Genomic DNA, 13,733 nt, shown 5'->3' with positions numbered 1-13,733 from the left:
TGCATCAGGATAGTGTACGTACTAACTAGTAACTAATCCTCCACAGATAGTATGTCTCAAATCACATACTTCTCTTAATATACTAGAAGTTAGTATCATCAGGATAGTGTACGTACTAACTAGTAACTAATCCTCCACAGATAGTATGTCTCAAATCAAACTCTGCTGCTACACACTAACAGGAAATGATGCGACAGCTTCTTCTTCTACTACTATTTAACGATGGTTTCAACCAGCTGTTAGAACGCCATCGCCACCTGATGATGATGTAACTTCTGTTTACAACGTCACTAAGATGGAGTCGTTTAGTGTAGAAAGTGTCCATCGATCCATACTCAGTTTTGTGGGCGTTTTAGTGACAATTTAGTGTGTATGGAGCACTATATTTACATAAGAATTGAGACGCACTTACGCACTAAAAATACTAACTTTGAGTACGCTAGTATGCGATCTGAGACACAGCACATGAATGGGGGGTCGGACCTATCATCACGTACGTCTAAACATGCGTTTACATTGGCTCAGGATCCTCACTCGTTGAATCACATGACAGGTCGAAGGTAAAAGATGAAGAGTCACTAATGGAGGGAAACCAGAGAGTCCAGAGTAGCGAGGGTGGGGGGTCCGGGGGGTCCGGGGGGGGGGCTGTACAGTTGAAGGATGGTTCGGGGCCTCAGCGGCGAGGAGACGTCATACAAGAATTGGCATCTGCTTCACATCATGCTCAGTAATTGTCTGTGCAACGTATACGAGAGAAGAGATCATGTCTGGAGTATGTTCTCCATCTGAGGCCGCACGTGTTCGGAGGTTCAAGTGTGTGTGTGTGTGTGTGTGTGTGTGTTGGGGGTCACGCAAGGGTGACTACTCAGATGTTGCTTAAGACCTTTGGGTGTTTAAAGACGAATATCTTTGTATTTCAAAATCATTGGGTTGAAGAATGTTGAACCATTTCTTCAGTATCTTCAAATTAAACATGTATCGTATCTAAGACGACATTTCTTGCCATTAATTAATGACTAAATCAACTAAATAAAGTGAAAACACTTTGTATTAAGAGTAGCTCGAGGATGAAGATCCGTGAAAGACTTTGTGGTCCTTCAGGAAAACCCCTGTTCCTCATGTCATCTGGAAGGCATGCGAGTCTAGATTCTCTGAGAATCCGAGGCCATGACGACATCCAGCATCGGGGCTCGGTAACCCGGGCCGAGGGAGAAGAGGACCACACCCCGAGTCCGGGTTCCAGTTCACGCTCGTACGCCTCTCGTCGTCATCGGTGCAGCGACTCTGGACCTCGGCACAAAGGCAGGAAGGAAGCGGAGACGACCAGGCGACCGGAGAGAGCCGAAGGAAACAGCAGGAGCGACTCCTGACGCAGCCATGTTTGGACCCGAGTCCAGAGTCTGCTGCTTCAACACAGTGTAGGAGCAGAAGCTTCCATCGAGGCTACAAGTCCAACATGTTTGGGATTATATTTAGAAATCGAGACTCACTGCCCACAGATAGTATGTCTCAAATCACATACTTCTCTTAGTACACTAGAAGTTAGTATGCATCAGGATAGTGTACGTACTGACTAGTAACTAATCCTCCACAGATAGTATGTCTCAAATCACATACTTCTCTTAGTACACTAGAAGTTAGTATGCATCAGGATAGTGTACGTACTGACTAGTAACTAATCCTCCACAGATAGTATGTCTCAAATCACATACTTCTCTTAGTACACTAGAAGTTAGTATGCATCAGGATAGTGTACGTACTGACTAGTAACTAATCCTCCACAGATAGTATGTCTCAAATCACATACTTCTCTTAGTATACTAGAAGTTAGTATGCATCAGGATAGTGTACGTACTAACTAGTAACTAATCCTCCACAGATAGTATGTCTCAAATCACATACTTCTCTTAGTATACTAGAAGTTAGTATCATCAGGATAGTGTACGTACTAACTAGTAACTAATCCTCCACAGATAGTATGTCTCAAATCGCATACTTCTCTTAGTATACTAGAAGTTAGTATGCATCAGGATAGTGTACGTACTAACTAGTAACTAATCCTCCACAGATAGTATGTCTCAAACATACTTCTCTTAGTATACTAGAAGTTAGTATGCATCAGGATAGTGTACGTACTAACTAGTAACTAATCCGCCACAGATAGTATGTCTCAAATCACATACTTCTCTTAATATACTAGAAGTTAGTATGCATCAGGATAGTGTACGCACTAACTAGTAACTAATCCTCCACAGATAGTATGTCTCAAATCACATACTTCTCTTAGTATACTAGAAGTTAGTATGCATCAGGATAGTGTATGTACTAACTAGTAACTAATCCTCCACAGATAGTATGTCTCAAATCACATACTTCTCTTAGTATACTAGAAGTTAGTATGCATCAGGATAGTGTACGTACTAACTAGTAACTAATTCTCCACAGATAGTATGTCTCAAATCACATACTTCTCTTAGTATACTAGAAGTTAGTATGCATCAGGATAGTGTACGTACTAACTAGTAACTAATCCTCCACAGATAGTATGTCTCAAATCACATACTTCTCTTAGTATACTAGAAGTTAGTATGCATCAGGATAGTGTACGTACTAACTAGTAACTAATCCTCCACAGATAGTATGTCTCAAATCACATACTTCTCTTAGTATACTAGAAGTTAGTATGCATCAGGATAGTGTACGTACTAACTAGTAACTAATCCTCCACAGATAGTGTGTCTCAAATCACATACTTCTCTTAGTATACTAGAAGTTAGTATCATCAGGATAGTGTACGTACTAACTAGTAACTAATCCTCCACAGATAGTATGTCTCAAATCACATACTTCTCTTAGTATACTAGAAGTTAGTATGCATCAGGATAGTGTACGTACTAACTAGTAACTAATCCTCCACAGATAGTATGTCTCAAAACACATACTTCTCTTAGTATACTAGAAGTTAGTATGCATCAGGATAGTGTACGTACTAACTAGTAACTAATCCTCCACAGATAGTATGTCTCAAATAAAACTCTGCTGCTACACACTAACAGGAAATGACGCGACAGCTTCTTCTTCTACTACACTGCCTCGACTGCACACACAGACGAGGACGCACAACGTCGCTGCTCGTCTATAACGTCTCTCTTGAACTGAAGCCCCGACATGAGAGAATTGTTGCGAAAAATACTTAAATAATTCTACGTTTTAAGATTGTTTGTAGCAGAAGTTTAAAGAATAACAAGCGATACAGAAAGGAAGTACAACGAGGAAATATTGTGAGCAGTCTGAAGGTATTTGGATGTTTTTAAGTGTCTTTTTGGACGAAGACGAAGACAACTGAGCTCCAGTCGCTACATTAAAATGAACAAACATTTTTGTCCAGAACTGTAACCTGAAGATAATCAACATGAGAACATGAGTGAAGTTTGAAGGTTGAATTATTACTTCAAGTTCAAATACAACTGGAAAATGTGAGATAAAGAACAACAAAGGAAGTTAAAGGAGGTTAAAGGAGGTTAAAGGAAGTTAAAGGAGGTTAAAGGAAGTTAAAGGAAGTTAAAGGAAGTTAAAGGAGGTTAAAGGAAGTTAAAGGAAGTTAAAGGAAGTTAAAGGAAGTTAAAGGAGGTTAAAGGAAGTTAAAGGAAGTTAAAGGAGGTTAAGGGAAGTTAAAGGAGGTTAAAGGAGGTTAAAGGAAGTTAAAGGAGGTTAGAGGAAGTTAAAGGAGGTTAAAGGAAGTTAAAGGAAGTTAAAGGAGGTTAAAGGAGGTTAAAGGAGGTTAAAGGAAGTTAAAGGAGGTTAAAGGAAGTTAAAGGAAGTTAAAGGAAGTTAAAGGAGATTAAAGGAAGTTAAAGGAGGTTAAAGGAAGTTAAAGGAAGTTAAAGGAGGTTAAAGGAAGTTAAAGGAGGTTAAAGGAAGTTAAAGGAGATGAAAGGAGGTTAAAGGAGGTTAAAGGAAGTTAAAGGAAGTTAAAGGAGATTAAAGGAGGTTAAAGGAAGTTAAAGGAAGTTAAAGGAGATTAAAGGAAGTTAAAGGAGGTTAAAGGAAGTTAAAGGAAGTTAAAGGAGGTTAAAGGAAGTTAAAGGAGCAACAGTTGGCTGAACGAGGGTTAATGAAGAACATATAGAAGTGTAACTTTAACTAAGACACACGTGGTCAGAACCACCAGGTGTCTCCGTCTCCACTTGACCCACTTCTCTGTCCACCATGGACCCACATCTTGACGAGATCTGTGACGGTCTGAAGCTCTCCAGATGCGAGAGCGAGATCCTCGGCCAGGATTTGACGAGCGGCAGACGTTTAAATAGAAGCACATTTTCACGCCCCGGACGGAGAATATAACTTACTTCCTGTCCGTCTCCGGAGTGGACACTTGACTGCTGAAGCCCAGCGACTCCTGAGGACACAAGAGGGTCATGGGTTCACGTGGAGGCGTCTTCAGTGAGAGGATCTTTCTTACCTGGATCTCTGTGCGGAGCTGCAGAGGAACGTTGCTGGGATCCTGCTTCTCCTGTGAAGAGAAGTTTGTGAATGAGTTGACTTTGTGACTGTTTGAAGCTTCAAGTTCAAAGTCTGATCAGTTTTGTCTGACTGTACTAGTAGGATCTGGAATACTACTAGTACAGATTGGAATCCTGCTACTGAACTGGGACCTTAATATTGATATGGGTTAGTTTGATGTAATCCGAATTTCTCCTATTAGAACCGGAGATTGTCCTGGTAGAATTCCCATTTGTCCTCGGACAGATTGGAATTCCAATATTCAGATCCCAATACAGTAGTAGGATTACAATATGTACTAGTAGAGATTGGAATTTACTAGTAGGATCTGAAATACTACTAGTACAGATTGGAATTCCAATTTTCAGATCCCAATACAGTAGTAGGATAACAATATGTACTAGTAGAGATTGGAATTTACAAGTAGAATCTGGAATCCTACTAGTACAGATTGGAATTCCAATATTCAGATCCCAATACAGTAGTAGGATTACAATCTGTACTAGTAGAGATTATAATTTACTAGTAGAATCTGGAATCCTACTAGTACAGATTGGAATTCCAATATTCAGATCCCAATACAGTAGTAGGATTCCAATCTGTACTAGAAGAGATTATAATTTACTAGTAGAATCTGGAATCCTACTAGTACAGATTGGAATTCCAATTTTCAGATCCCAATACAGTAGTAGGATTACAATCTGTACTAGTAGAGATTATAATTTACTAGTAGAATCTGGAATCCTACTAGTACAGATTGGAATTCCAATTTTCAGATCCCAATACAGTAGTAGGATAACAATATGTACTAGTAGAGATTGGAATTTACTAGTAGAATCTGGAATCCTACTAGTACAGATTGGAATTCCAATATTCAGATCCCAATACAGTAGTAGGATTACAATCTGTACTAGTAGAGATTATAATTTACTAGTAGAATCTGGAATCCTACTAGTACAGATTGGAATTACAATTTTCAGATCCCAATACAGTAGTAGGATTACAATCTGTACTAGTAGAGATTATAATTTACTAGTAGAATCTGGAATGCTACTAGTACAGATTGGAATTCCAATATTCAGATCCCAATACAGTAGTAGGATTCCAATCTGTACTAGTAGAGATTATAATTTACTAGTAGGATCTGGAATACTACTAGTACAGATTGGAATTCCAATTTTCAGATCCCAATACAGTAGTAGGATAACAATATGTACTAGTAGAGATTATAATTTACTAGTAGAATCTGGAATCCTACTAGTACAGATTGGAATTCCAATTTTCAGATCCCAATACAGTAGTAGGATTACAATCTGTACTAGTAGAGATTATAATTTACTAGTAGAATCTGGAATCCTACTAGTACAGATTGGAATTCCAATATTCAGATCCCAATACAGTAGTAGGATTCCAATCTGTACTAGTAGAGATTATAATTTACTAGTAGAATCTGGAATCCTACTAGTACAGATTGGAATTCCAATTTTCAGATCCCAATACAGTAGTAGGATTCCAATCTGTACTAGTAGAGATTATAATTTACTAGTAGAATCTGGAATCCTACTAGTACAGATTGGAATTCCAATTTTCAGATCCCAATACAGTAGTAGGATTACAATCTGTACTAGTAGAGATTATAATTTACTAGTAGAATCTGGAATCCTACTAGGACAGATTGGAATTCCAATATTCAGATCCCAATACAGTAGTAGGATTCCAATCTGTACTAGTAGAGATTATAATTTACTAGTAGAATCTGGAATCCTACTAGTACAGATTGGAATTCCAATATTCAGATCCCAATACAGTAGTAGGATTACAATCTGTACTAGTAGAGATTATAATTTACTAGTAGAATCTGGAATCCTACTAGGACAAATTGGAATTCCAATATTCAGATCCCAATACAGTAGTAGGATTCCAATCTGTACTAGTAGAGATTATAATTTACTAGTAGAATCTGGAATCCTACTAGTACAGATTGGAATTCCAATTTTCAGATCCCAATACAGTAGTAGGATTCCAATCAGAACTAGTAGGATTCCAGATCCTTCTGGATTCCAATCTGTACTTTGACATATACAGTGCCTTGCGAAAGTATTCGGCCCCCTTGAACCTTTCAACATTTCGCCACATTTCAGGCTTCAAACATAAAGATATACAATTTTAATTTTTTGTCATGAATCAACAACAAGTGGGACACAATCGTGAAGTGGAACAAAATTTATTGGATAATTTAAACTTGTTAAATAAAAAACTGAAAAGTGGGGAGTGCAATATTATTCGGCCCCTTTACTTTCAGTGCAGCAAACTCACTCCAGAAGTTCAGTGAGGATCTTTGAATGATCCAATGTTGTCCTAAATGACTGATGATGATCAATAGAAGGCACCTGTGTGTAATCAAGTCTCCGTATAAATGCACCTGCTCTTTGATAGTCTCAGGGTTCTGTTTAAAGAGAGAACCATGAAGACAAAGGAACACACCAGGCAGGTCCGAGATACTGTTGTGGAGAAGTTTAAAGCCGGATTTGGATACAAAAAGATTTCCCAAGCTTTAAACATCTCAAGGAGCACTGTGCAAGCCATTATATTGAAATGGAAGGAGTATCAGACCACTGCAAATCTACCAAGACCCGGCCGTCCCTCCAAACTTTCATCTCAAACAAGGAGAAGACTGATCAGAGATGCAGCCAAGAGGTCCATGATCACTCTGGATGAACTGCAGATAACTACAGCTGAGGTGGGAGAGTCTGTCCATAGGACAACAATCAGTCGTGCACTGCACAAATCTGGCCTTTATGAAAGAGTGGCAAGAAGAAAGCCATTTCTCAAAGATATCCATAAAAAGTCTTGTTTAAAGTTTGCCACAAGCCACCTGGGAGACACACCAAACATGTGGAAGAAGGTGCTCTGGTCAGATGAAACCAAAATCGAACTTTTTGGCCACAATGCAAAACGATATGTTTGGCGTAAAAGCAACACAGCTCATCACCCTGAAAACACCATCAACACTGTCAAACATGGTGGTGGCAGCATCATGGTTTGGGCCTGCTTTTCTTCAGCAGGGAAGATGGCTAAAATTGATGGGAAGATGGATGGAGCCAAATACAGGACCATTCTGGAAGAAAACCTGTTGGAGTCTGCAAAAGACCTGAGACTGGGACGGAGATTTATCTTCCAACAGGACAATGATCCAAAACATAAAGCCAAATCTAGAATGGAATGGTTCACAAATAGACGTATCCAGGTGTTAGAATGGCCAAGTCAAAGTCCAGACCTGAATCCAATCGAGAATCTGTGGAAAGAGCTGAAGACTGCTGTTCACAAACGCTCTCCATCCAACCTCACTGAGCTCCAGCTGTTTTGCAAGGAAGAATGGGCAAGAATTCCAGTCTCTCGATGTGCAAAACTGATAGAGACATACCCCAAGCGACTTGCAGCTGTAATTGCAGCAAAAGGTGGCGCTACAAAGTATTAGCGCAAGGGGGCCGAATAATATTGCACGCCCCACTTTTCAGTTTTTTATTTGTTAAAAAAGTTTAAATTATCCAATAAATTTCGTTCCACTTCACGATTGTGTCCCACTTGTTGTTGATTCTTGACAAAAAATTAAAATTTTATATCTTTATGTTTGAAGCCTGAAATGTGGCGAAATGTTGAAAGGTTCAAGGGGGCCGAATACTTTCGCAAGGCACTGTATATGTCAATATTATCACTTGTATTTACAAACATAATCCAAGTCTCATTAATACATTTTATTTTATTTATTGAATTATTAATTGTAATGGTTCTACAACATCTTAAGAAAACAAGTGATTATTTAAATTGGACAAAGTCATGTCGTATAAAAGGAAAGGATTCCTCGTTGAGAGCTTGATTTCTCCACCACAGCAGCAGCAGCAGTTCGAGCCTCGTCAAAGGTTTTTATTCCTGCACGATAGTTTCTGTTTGATACACTTTCAAAAACAAAACTGCAGGTTTCCTCGTTTTAAGGAACAGAAACATAAATCTGCCGAGTGTGTGGAATCATCAGATGAAGATAAGAAGAAACACGACGCGATGTAAACAGAGGTTAGCTTTACTGTCGCAGGTTTTATCTCCTAACTTATCTTCCCTGAGAATCACACCCGAGGACGCGGCAACAAACAGAGTGAAACCCTCCAGGGAGCTCAGTGTCAAATGTGGCGAATCATGTGAGTGAAACTGAAGTGGCCGATGCTATATTTACTGCCGAGGTGGCAGAGACGGAACTAAACACCACTTTCTGAGTGTAAGGAAATGACAACTTTACTGTAATCAATCATCTAGATTTAACACACATTTCAAATAGTCACTTGATTAACTGATAATCTTACATATTTAATTCATATTAAATAAGCCTATTCTTGCATTGCATTCACTGACTGCAACACAAGGCCGAGGTCACAAAGCCTCACACAAACAGAAAGACTATACAATCCCAGATTCCAAGAAGTCAGTGTGAACCTGTTTGAGAACTCACACTGAAGGACACAAGTCGCTGGGAAGAGACAGATTTGAGAAAACAACAACCTTCAGTAAGTTTCCACTATGATCACGTGCGACCGGCCATCTTAGAATCAAGTGTTTACAGTTACTGACCAATCCTACATTCACATTTGACTAGAGGCGTTAACCTGAATATTCTACTATAAAGATCCACCGTTTTGTCTGATCTTTGCGTTCTGGCATTCGAAGACGTCTGCGATAGATCTCTCTGCTTGCTAGCGCCCGTGTAAGTTTGTCTCTGACTTTTGCATAATTCACTAAACAAGCATTTTTCTTAAACTCATCCATGTGTCTGTCCTTCATTCCACCGCCACGTACGAGGCTGGGGAGGGGTCGGTTCATCGGAGCACAAAAACCCCTAACATGAGGCTCATGGAGACACACCTGCCGTCGGTGAAACAACAACACGCGTGCTCACGCCACCGACACGCCACCGACACGCCCACATGAACCGAGCAGGTCTGGCCGCGTCTCCGGCAGCCAAAACCTGCGAGACCGGTTTCAGATGTCGCTCGAGCCGGCAGGGCGGCAGGAGGCCGCCATGCAGAGCGTGGTGTAAACAGAGCGCCCACGTCACCGGCCCGAGTGTGTGCCATGTGCGTGTTACGAGGTCAGGAAGGATTTAAGGAAGAAAAATAACAACGTAGATACTTTCAAGATCACTTTAAATAAGTAAGTAAGTAAGTAATATTTATTTATATAGCGCTTTTCCAGACCAGGATCACAAAGCGCTTTAACAATCCAAACAATACTCAAAAAAAGTACATACTTTAAAGATCGAGATAATACTGAGAACAACACAGGAGTTCCAGAAATTCAAGGAAAAGCCTGAACAAATAGAAACGTCTTAAGATGTTTCTTAAAGGAGTCAGTAGATCATCAAACACAGATGTTTCTTGAAGGAGTCAGTAGATCATCAAACACAGATGTTTCTTGAAGGAGTCAGTAGATCATCAAACACAGATGTTTCTTGAAGGAGTCAGTAGATCATCAAACACAGATGTTTCTTGAAGGAGTCAGTAGATCATCAAACACAGATGTTTCTTGAAGGAGTCAGTAGATCATCAAACACAGATGTTTCTTGAAGGAGTCAGTAGATCATCAAACACACATGTTTCTTGAAGGAGTCAGTAGATCATCAAACACAGATGTTTCTTGAAGGAGTCAGTAGATCATCAAACACAGATGTTTCTTGAAGGAGTCAGTAGATCATCAAACACAGATGTTTCTTGAAGGAGTCAGTAGATCATCAAACACAGATGTTTCTTGAAGGAGTCAGTAGATCATCAAACACAGATGTTTCTTGAAGGAGTCAGTAGATCATCAAACACAGATGGTTCTTGAAGGAGTCAGTAGATCATCAAACACAGATGTTTCTTGAAGGAGTCAGTAGATCATCGAACACAGATGTTTCTTGAAGGAGTCAGTAGATCATTAAACACAGATGTTTCTTGAAGGAGTCAGTGGATCATCAAACACAGATGTTTCTTGAAGGAGTCAGTAGATCATCAAACACAGATGTTTCTTGAAGGAGTCAGTAGATCATCAAACACAGATGTTTCTTGAAGGAGTCAGTAGATCATCGAACACAGATGTTTCTTGAAGGAGTCAGTAGATCATTAAACACAGATGTTTCTTGAAGGAGTCAGTGGATCATCAAACACAGATGTTTCTTGAAGGAGTCAGTAGATCATCAAACACAGATGTTTCTTGAAGGAGTCAGTAGATCATCAAACACAGATGTTTCTTGAAGGAGTCAGTAGATCATCAAACACAGATGTTTCTTAAAGGAGTCAGTAGATCATCAAACACAGATGTTTCTTGAAGGAGTCAGTAGATCATCAAACACAGAGATGTTTTTTGAAGGAGTCAGTAGATCATTAAACACAGATGTTTCTTGAAGGAGTCAGTAGATCATCAAACACAGATGTTTCTTGAAGGAGTCAGTAGATCATCAAACACAGATGTTTCTTAAAGGAGTCAGTAGATCATCAAACACAGAGGAAGATGGTTCCAAAGCTTAGGAGTAACAGCCTGAAAAGATTTCTCTCCTCTGGTCCTGAGCCGTGTGCGTGGAACCATAAGTAGATTCTGATCCACAGACCTCAGAGCCCGAGCTGGGGTGTAAGGCTGGATCAGATCAGTGATGTAAGGAGGAGTCTGACCATGAATAGATCTGAAAGTAAGAACCAGAATTTTAAAGTTGATCCTGAAAGAAACTGGAAGCCAGTGAAGAGTTTTAAGGATCGGAGAAATGTGAGTTCTTCTACTAGAGCGGCTCAGAATTCTGAATCAACTGCAGACGAGACGATCCTTCTTGTTAAGACATGAAAACAAACTGTTACAATAGTCCAGACGAGAAGAAACAAACGCATGGATTATAAGATCCAGATCATGTTCCGACAACATTTTCCTAAGTTTAGAGATTTTTCTCAGTTGAAGGAAACAGTTTCTGGTCAGTTTTCTTCAGTGTCGAACAAGAGACATGTCTTTATCAAATACAACACCCAGGTTTCTCAGGCTCAGTTTGACAGACCGACCTATCATCAGGAGCAATCACCAGAGTTTCACTTTTGTCCACATTTAGCTGTAAATAAGATCAATATTTGGCCAAAAATATTCTAACTTTTTAACAAAAGGTTTGGTTTGTTTGGGAAGATACATTAGAGTATACATCGAAACAAAACAAACATAAGAAGCCTGTTTTTATCTCATTTTTTCAACATATATTGGGAATAAAATGTATTTAACTCACCATTGAAGTACATTTTTAATCAAAACAATTCGTAGTTTTCAGGCTACACTTCACATTGTCAACGATGTATAAATGAGTCAAACTGCAGGCACAAAATACATGAACAAAGTACAACGCACACTTATTTTAAAACATTTTGAGGAAGTAAATATGCTGAGTTGTCGCTAAAGTTTAAATGTTCCCATGATCCGAGTTAAATCTATTAATAGTATCAAATGAACATGTTTGATCAGCGAGAAGGAACCCAACAACGTCCTCACTCACTCACTCACTCCCTCACTCACTCCCTCACTCACTCCCTCACTCCCTCACTCCCTTACTCCCTCCCTCACTCCCTCCCTCCCTCACTCACTCCCTCACTCCCTCACTCACTCCCTCACTCCCTCACTCCCTCACTTACTCCCTCACTCCCTCACTCACTCCCTCACTCCCTCCCTCACTCCCTCACTCCCTCCCTCACTCACTCCCTCACTCCCTCCCTCACTCCCTCACTCACTCCCTCACTCCCTCACTCACTCCCTCACTCACTCCCTCACTCCCTCACTCCCTCCCTCACTCCCTCACTCACTCATTCCCTCACTCACTCACTCCCTCACTCACTCCCTCACCCCCTCACCCCCTCACTCACTCCCTCACTCCCTCACTCACTCCCTCACTCCCTCACTCACTCCCTCACTCACTCCCTCACTCCCTCACTCACTCCATCACTCACGTTATTCCATTTTTAAAGGCAAAAACCGAGTGTGAAACATGAACAAAGGCTTCGTGTCCGGACAGGACGGTCGGGAAATGAGTAACTTTCAACGAATGCCTCTCGACCTCCATCTCCGATGACAGATATTAGATTTCGGGATAAGGAAGTCGATCATAGGTCACTTCCTCCCGTCGCCCGCCCTCTGTTCCTAATCTGTGACCTTTTGTTTGACCTTCTATTATTCTCCGAGCGGCACTGGAATCACCTCCCGCCCTCCTTCGCCGAGGCGGATCTGGAGGTCTGAGTCAGAGGTGACGTGGTCTGAGGTGCTGAGATCTTCTCATCACGAGCTACACTTCCCACAATCCCCCTCTCCACTTACGATGAATTATCTGAACCATGTGATGGAAGTGAATGAAATTTTGCATGTTTTTCACATGATGTCTGACATTCTTGACCAAAGATAAACTGAAAAACACGTCTTGAAATGTTTATTTTGGGGGGAAATTTTGTGAGTTTATTGTATCATCTTAAACACCAGGATCTTTAAAGGTCATTATAAAGGACCTGTATTCACCTCCAGTGAGTCTCTCAACCATCAACTTGGAAAAACTATCGAGAAAGTCAATCACACGATAGATTTGTTTTATACACACAGAATCCGTCTACAAAGATCGAGGCAAAACACTGACCTTTCATCGATACTTGACTGGTGTTGTGATAGTGTAGTAACAAGTATATATGTGTAGTATTGTCCAGTACTTGACTCTGGTGTTGTGATAATGTAGTAACAAGTATATATGTGTAGTATTGTCCAGTACTTGACTCTGGTGTTGTGATAGTGTAGTAACAAGTATATATGTGTAGTATTGTCCAGTACTTGACTCTGGTGTTGTGATAGTGTAGAAACAAGTATACAGTATATGTGTAGTATTCTCCAGTACTTGACTCTGGTGTTGTGATAGTGTAGTAACAAGTATATATGTGTAGTATTGTCCAGTACTTGACTCTGGTGTTGTGATAGTGTAGTAACAAGTATATATGTGTAGTATTGTCCAGTACTTGACTGGTGTTGTGATAGTGTAGAAACAAGTATATATGTGTAGTATTGTCTAGTACTTGACTCTGGTGTTGTGATAGTGTAGTAACAAGTATATATGTGTAGTATCGTCCAGGACTTGACTCTGGTGTTGTGATAGTGTAGAAACAAGTATACAGTATATGTGTAGTATTGTCCAGTACTTGACTCTGGTG

The 13,733-nt window shown here is 40.2% G+C and overlaps 1 protein-coding gene across 4 annotated transcripts in view; it reads right to left on the bottom strand.

The window, feature by feature from the left end:
- Positions 1-13,733, bottom strand: part of sash1a (SAM and SH3 domain containing 1a) — a 277,273-nt gene that overhangs the window by 39,103 nt on the left and 224,437 nt on the right. For all 4 annotated transcript variants that reach the window (XM_087805052.1, XM_087805053.1, XM_087805055.1 and 1 more), the window contains exons 3-4: positions 4,463-4,513; positions 4,350-4,399 (exon numbers count right to left, since the gene is read on the bottom strand). In XM_087805052.1, the coding sequence (XP_087661178.1) occupies positions 4,350-4,399; positions 4,463-4,513 (101 nt within the window). The remainder of the gene's footprint in view (positions 1-4,349; positions 4,400-4,462; positions 4,514-13,733) is intronic.

Source organism: Callionymus lyra, chromosome 13 (genome assembly GCF_982586985.1).
Source record: "Callionymus lyra chromosome 13, fCalLyr1.hap1.1, whole genome shotgun sequence".
Lineage (NCBI taxonomy): Eukaryota > Metazoa > Chordata > Actinopteri > Syngnathiformes > Callionymidae > Callionymus > Callionymus lyra.
Note: the sequence above shows the minus strand (reverse complement) of the source record. Positions and strands in the feature narration are given on the sequence as shown.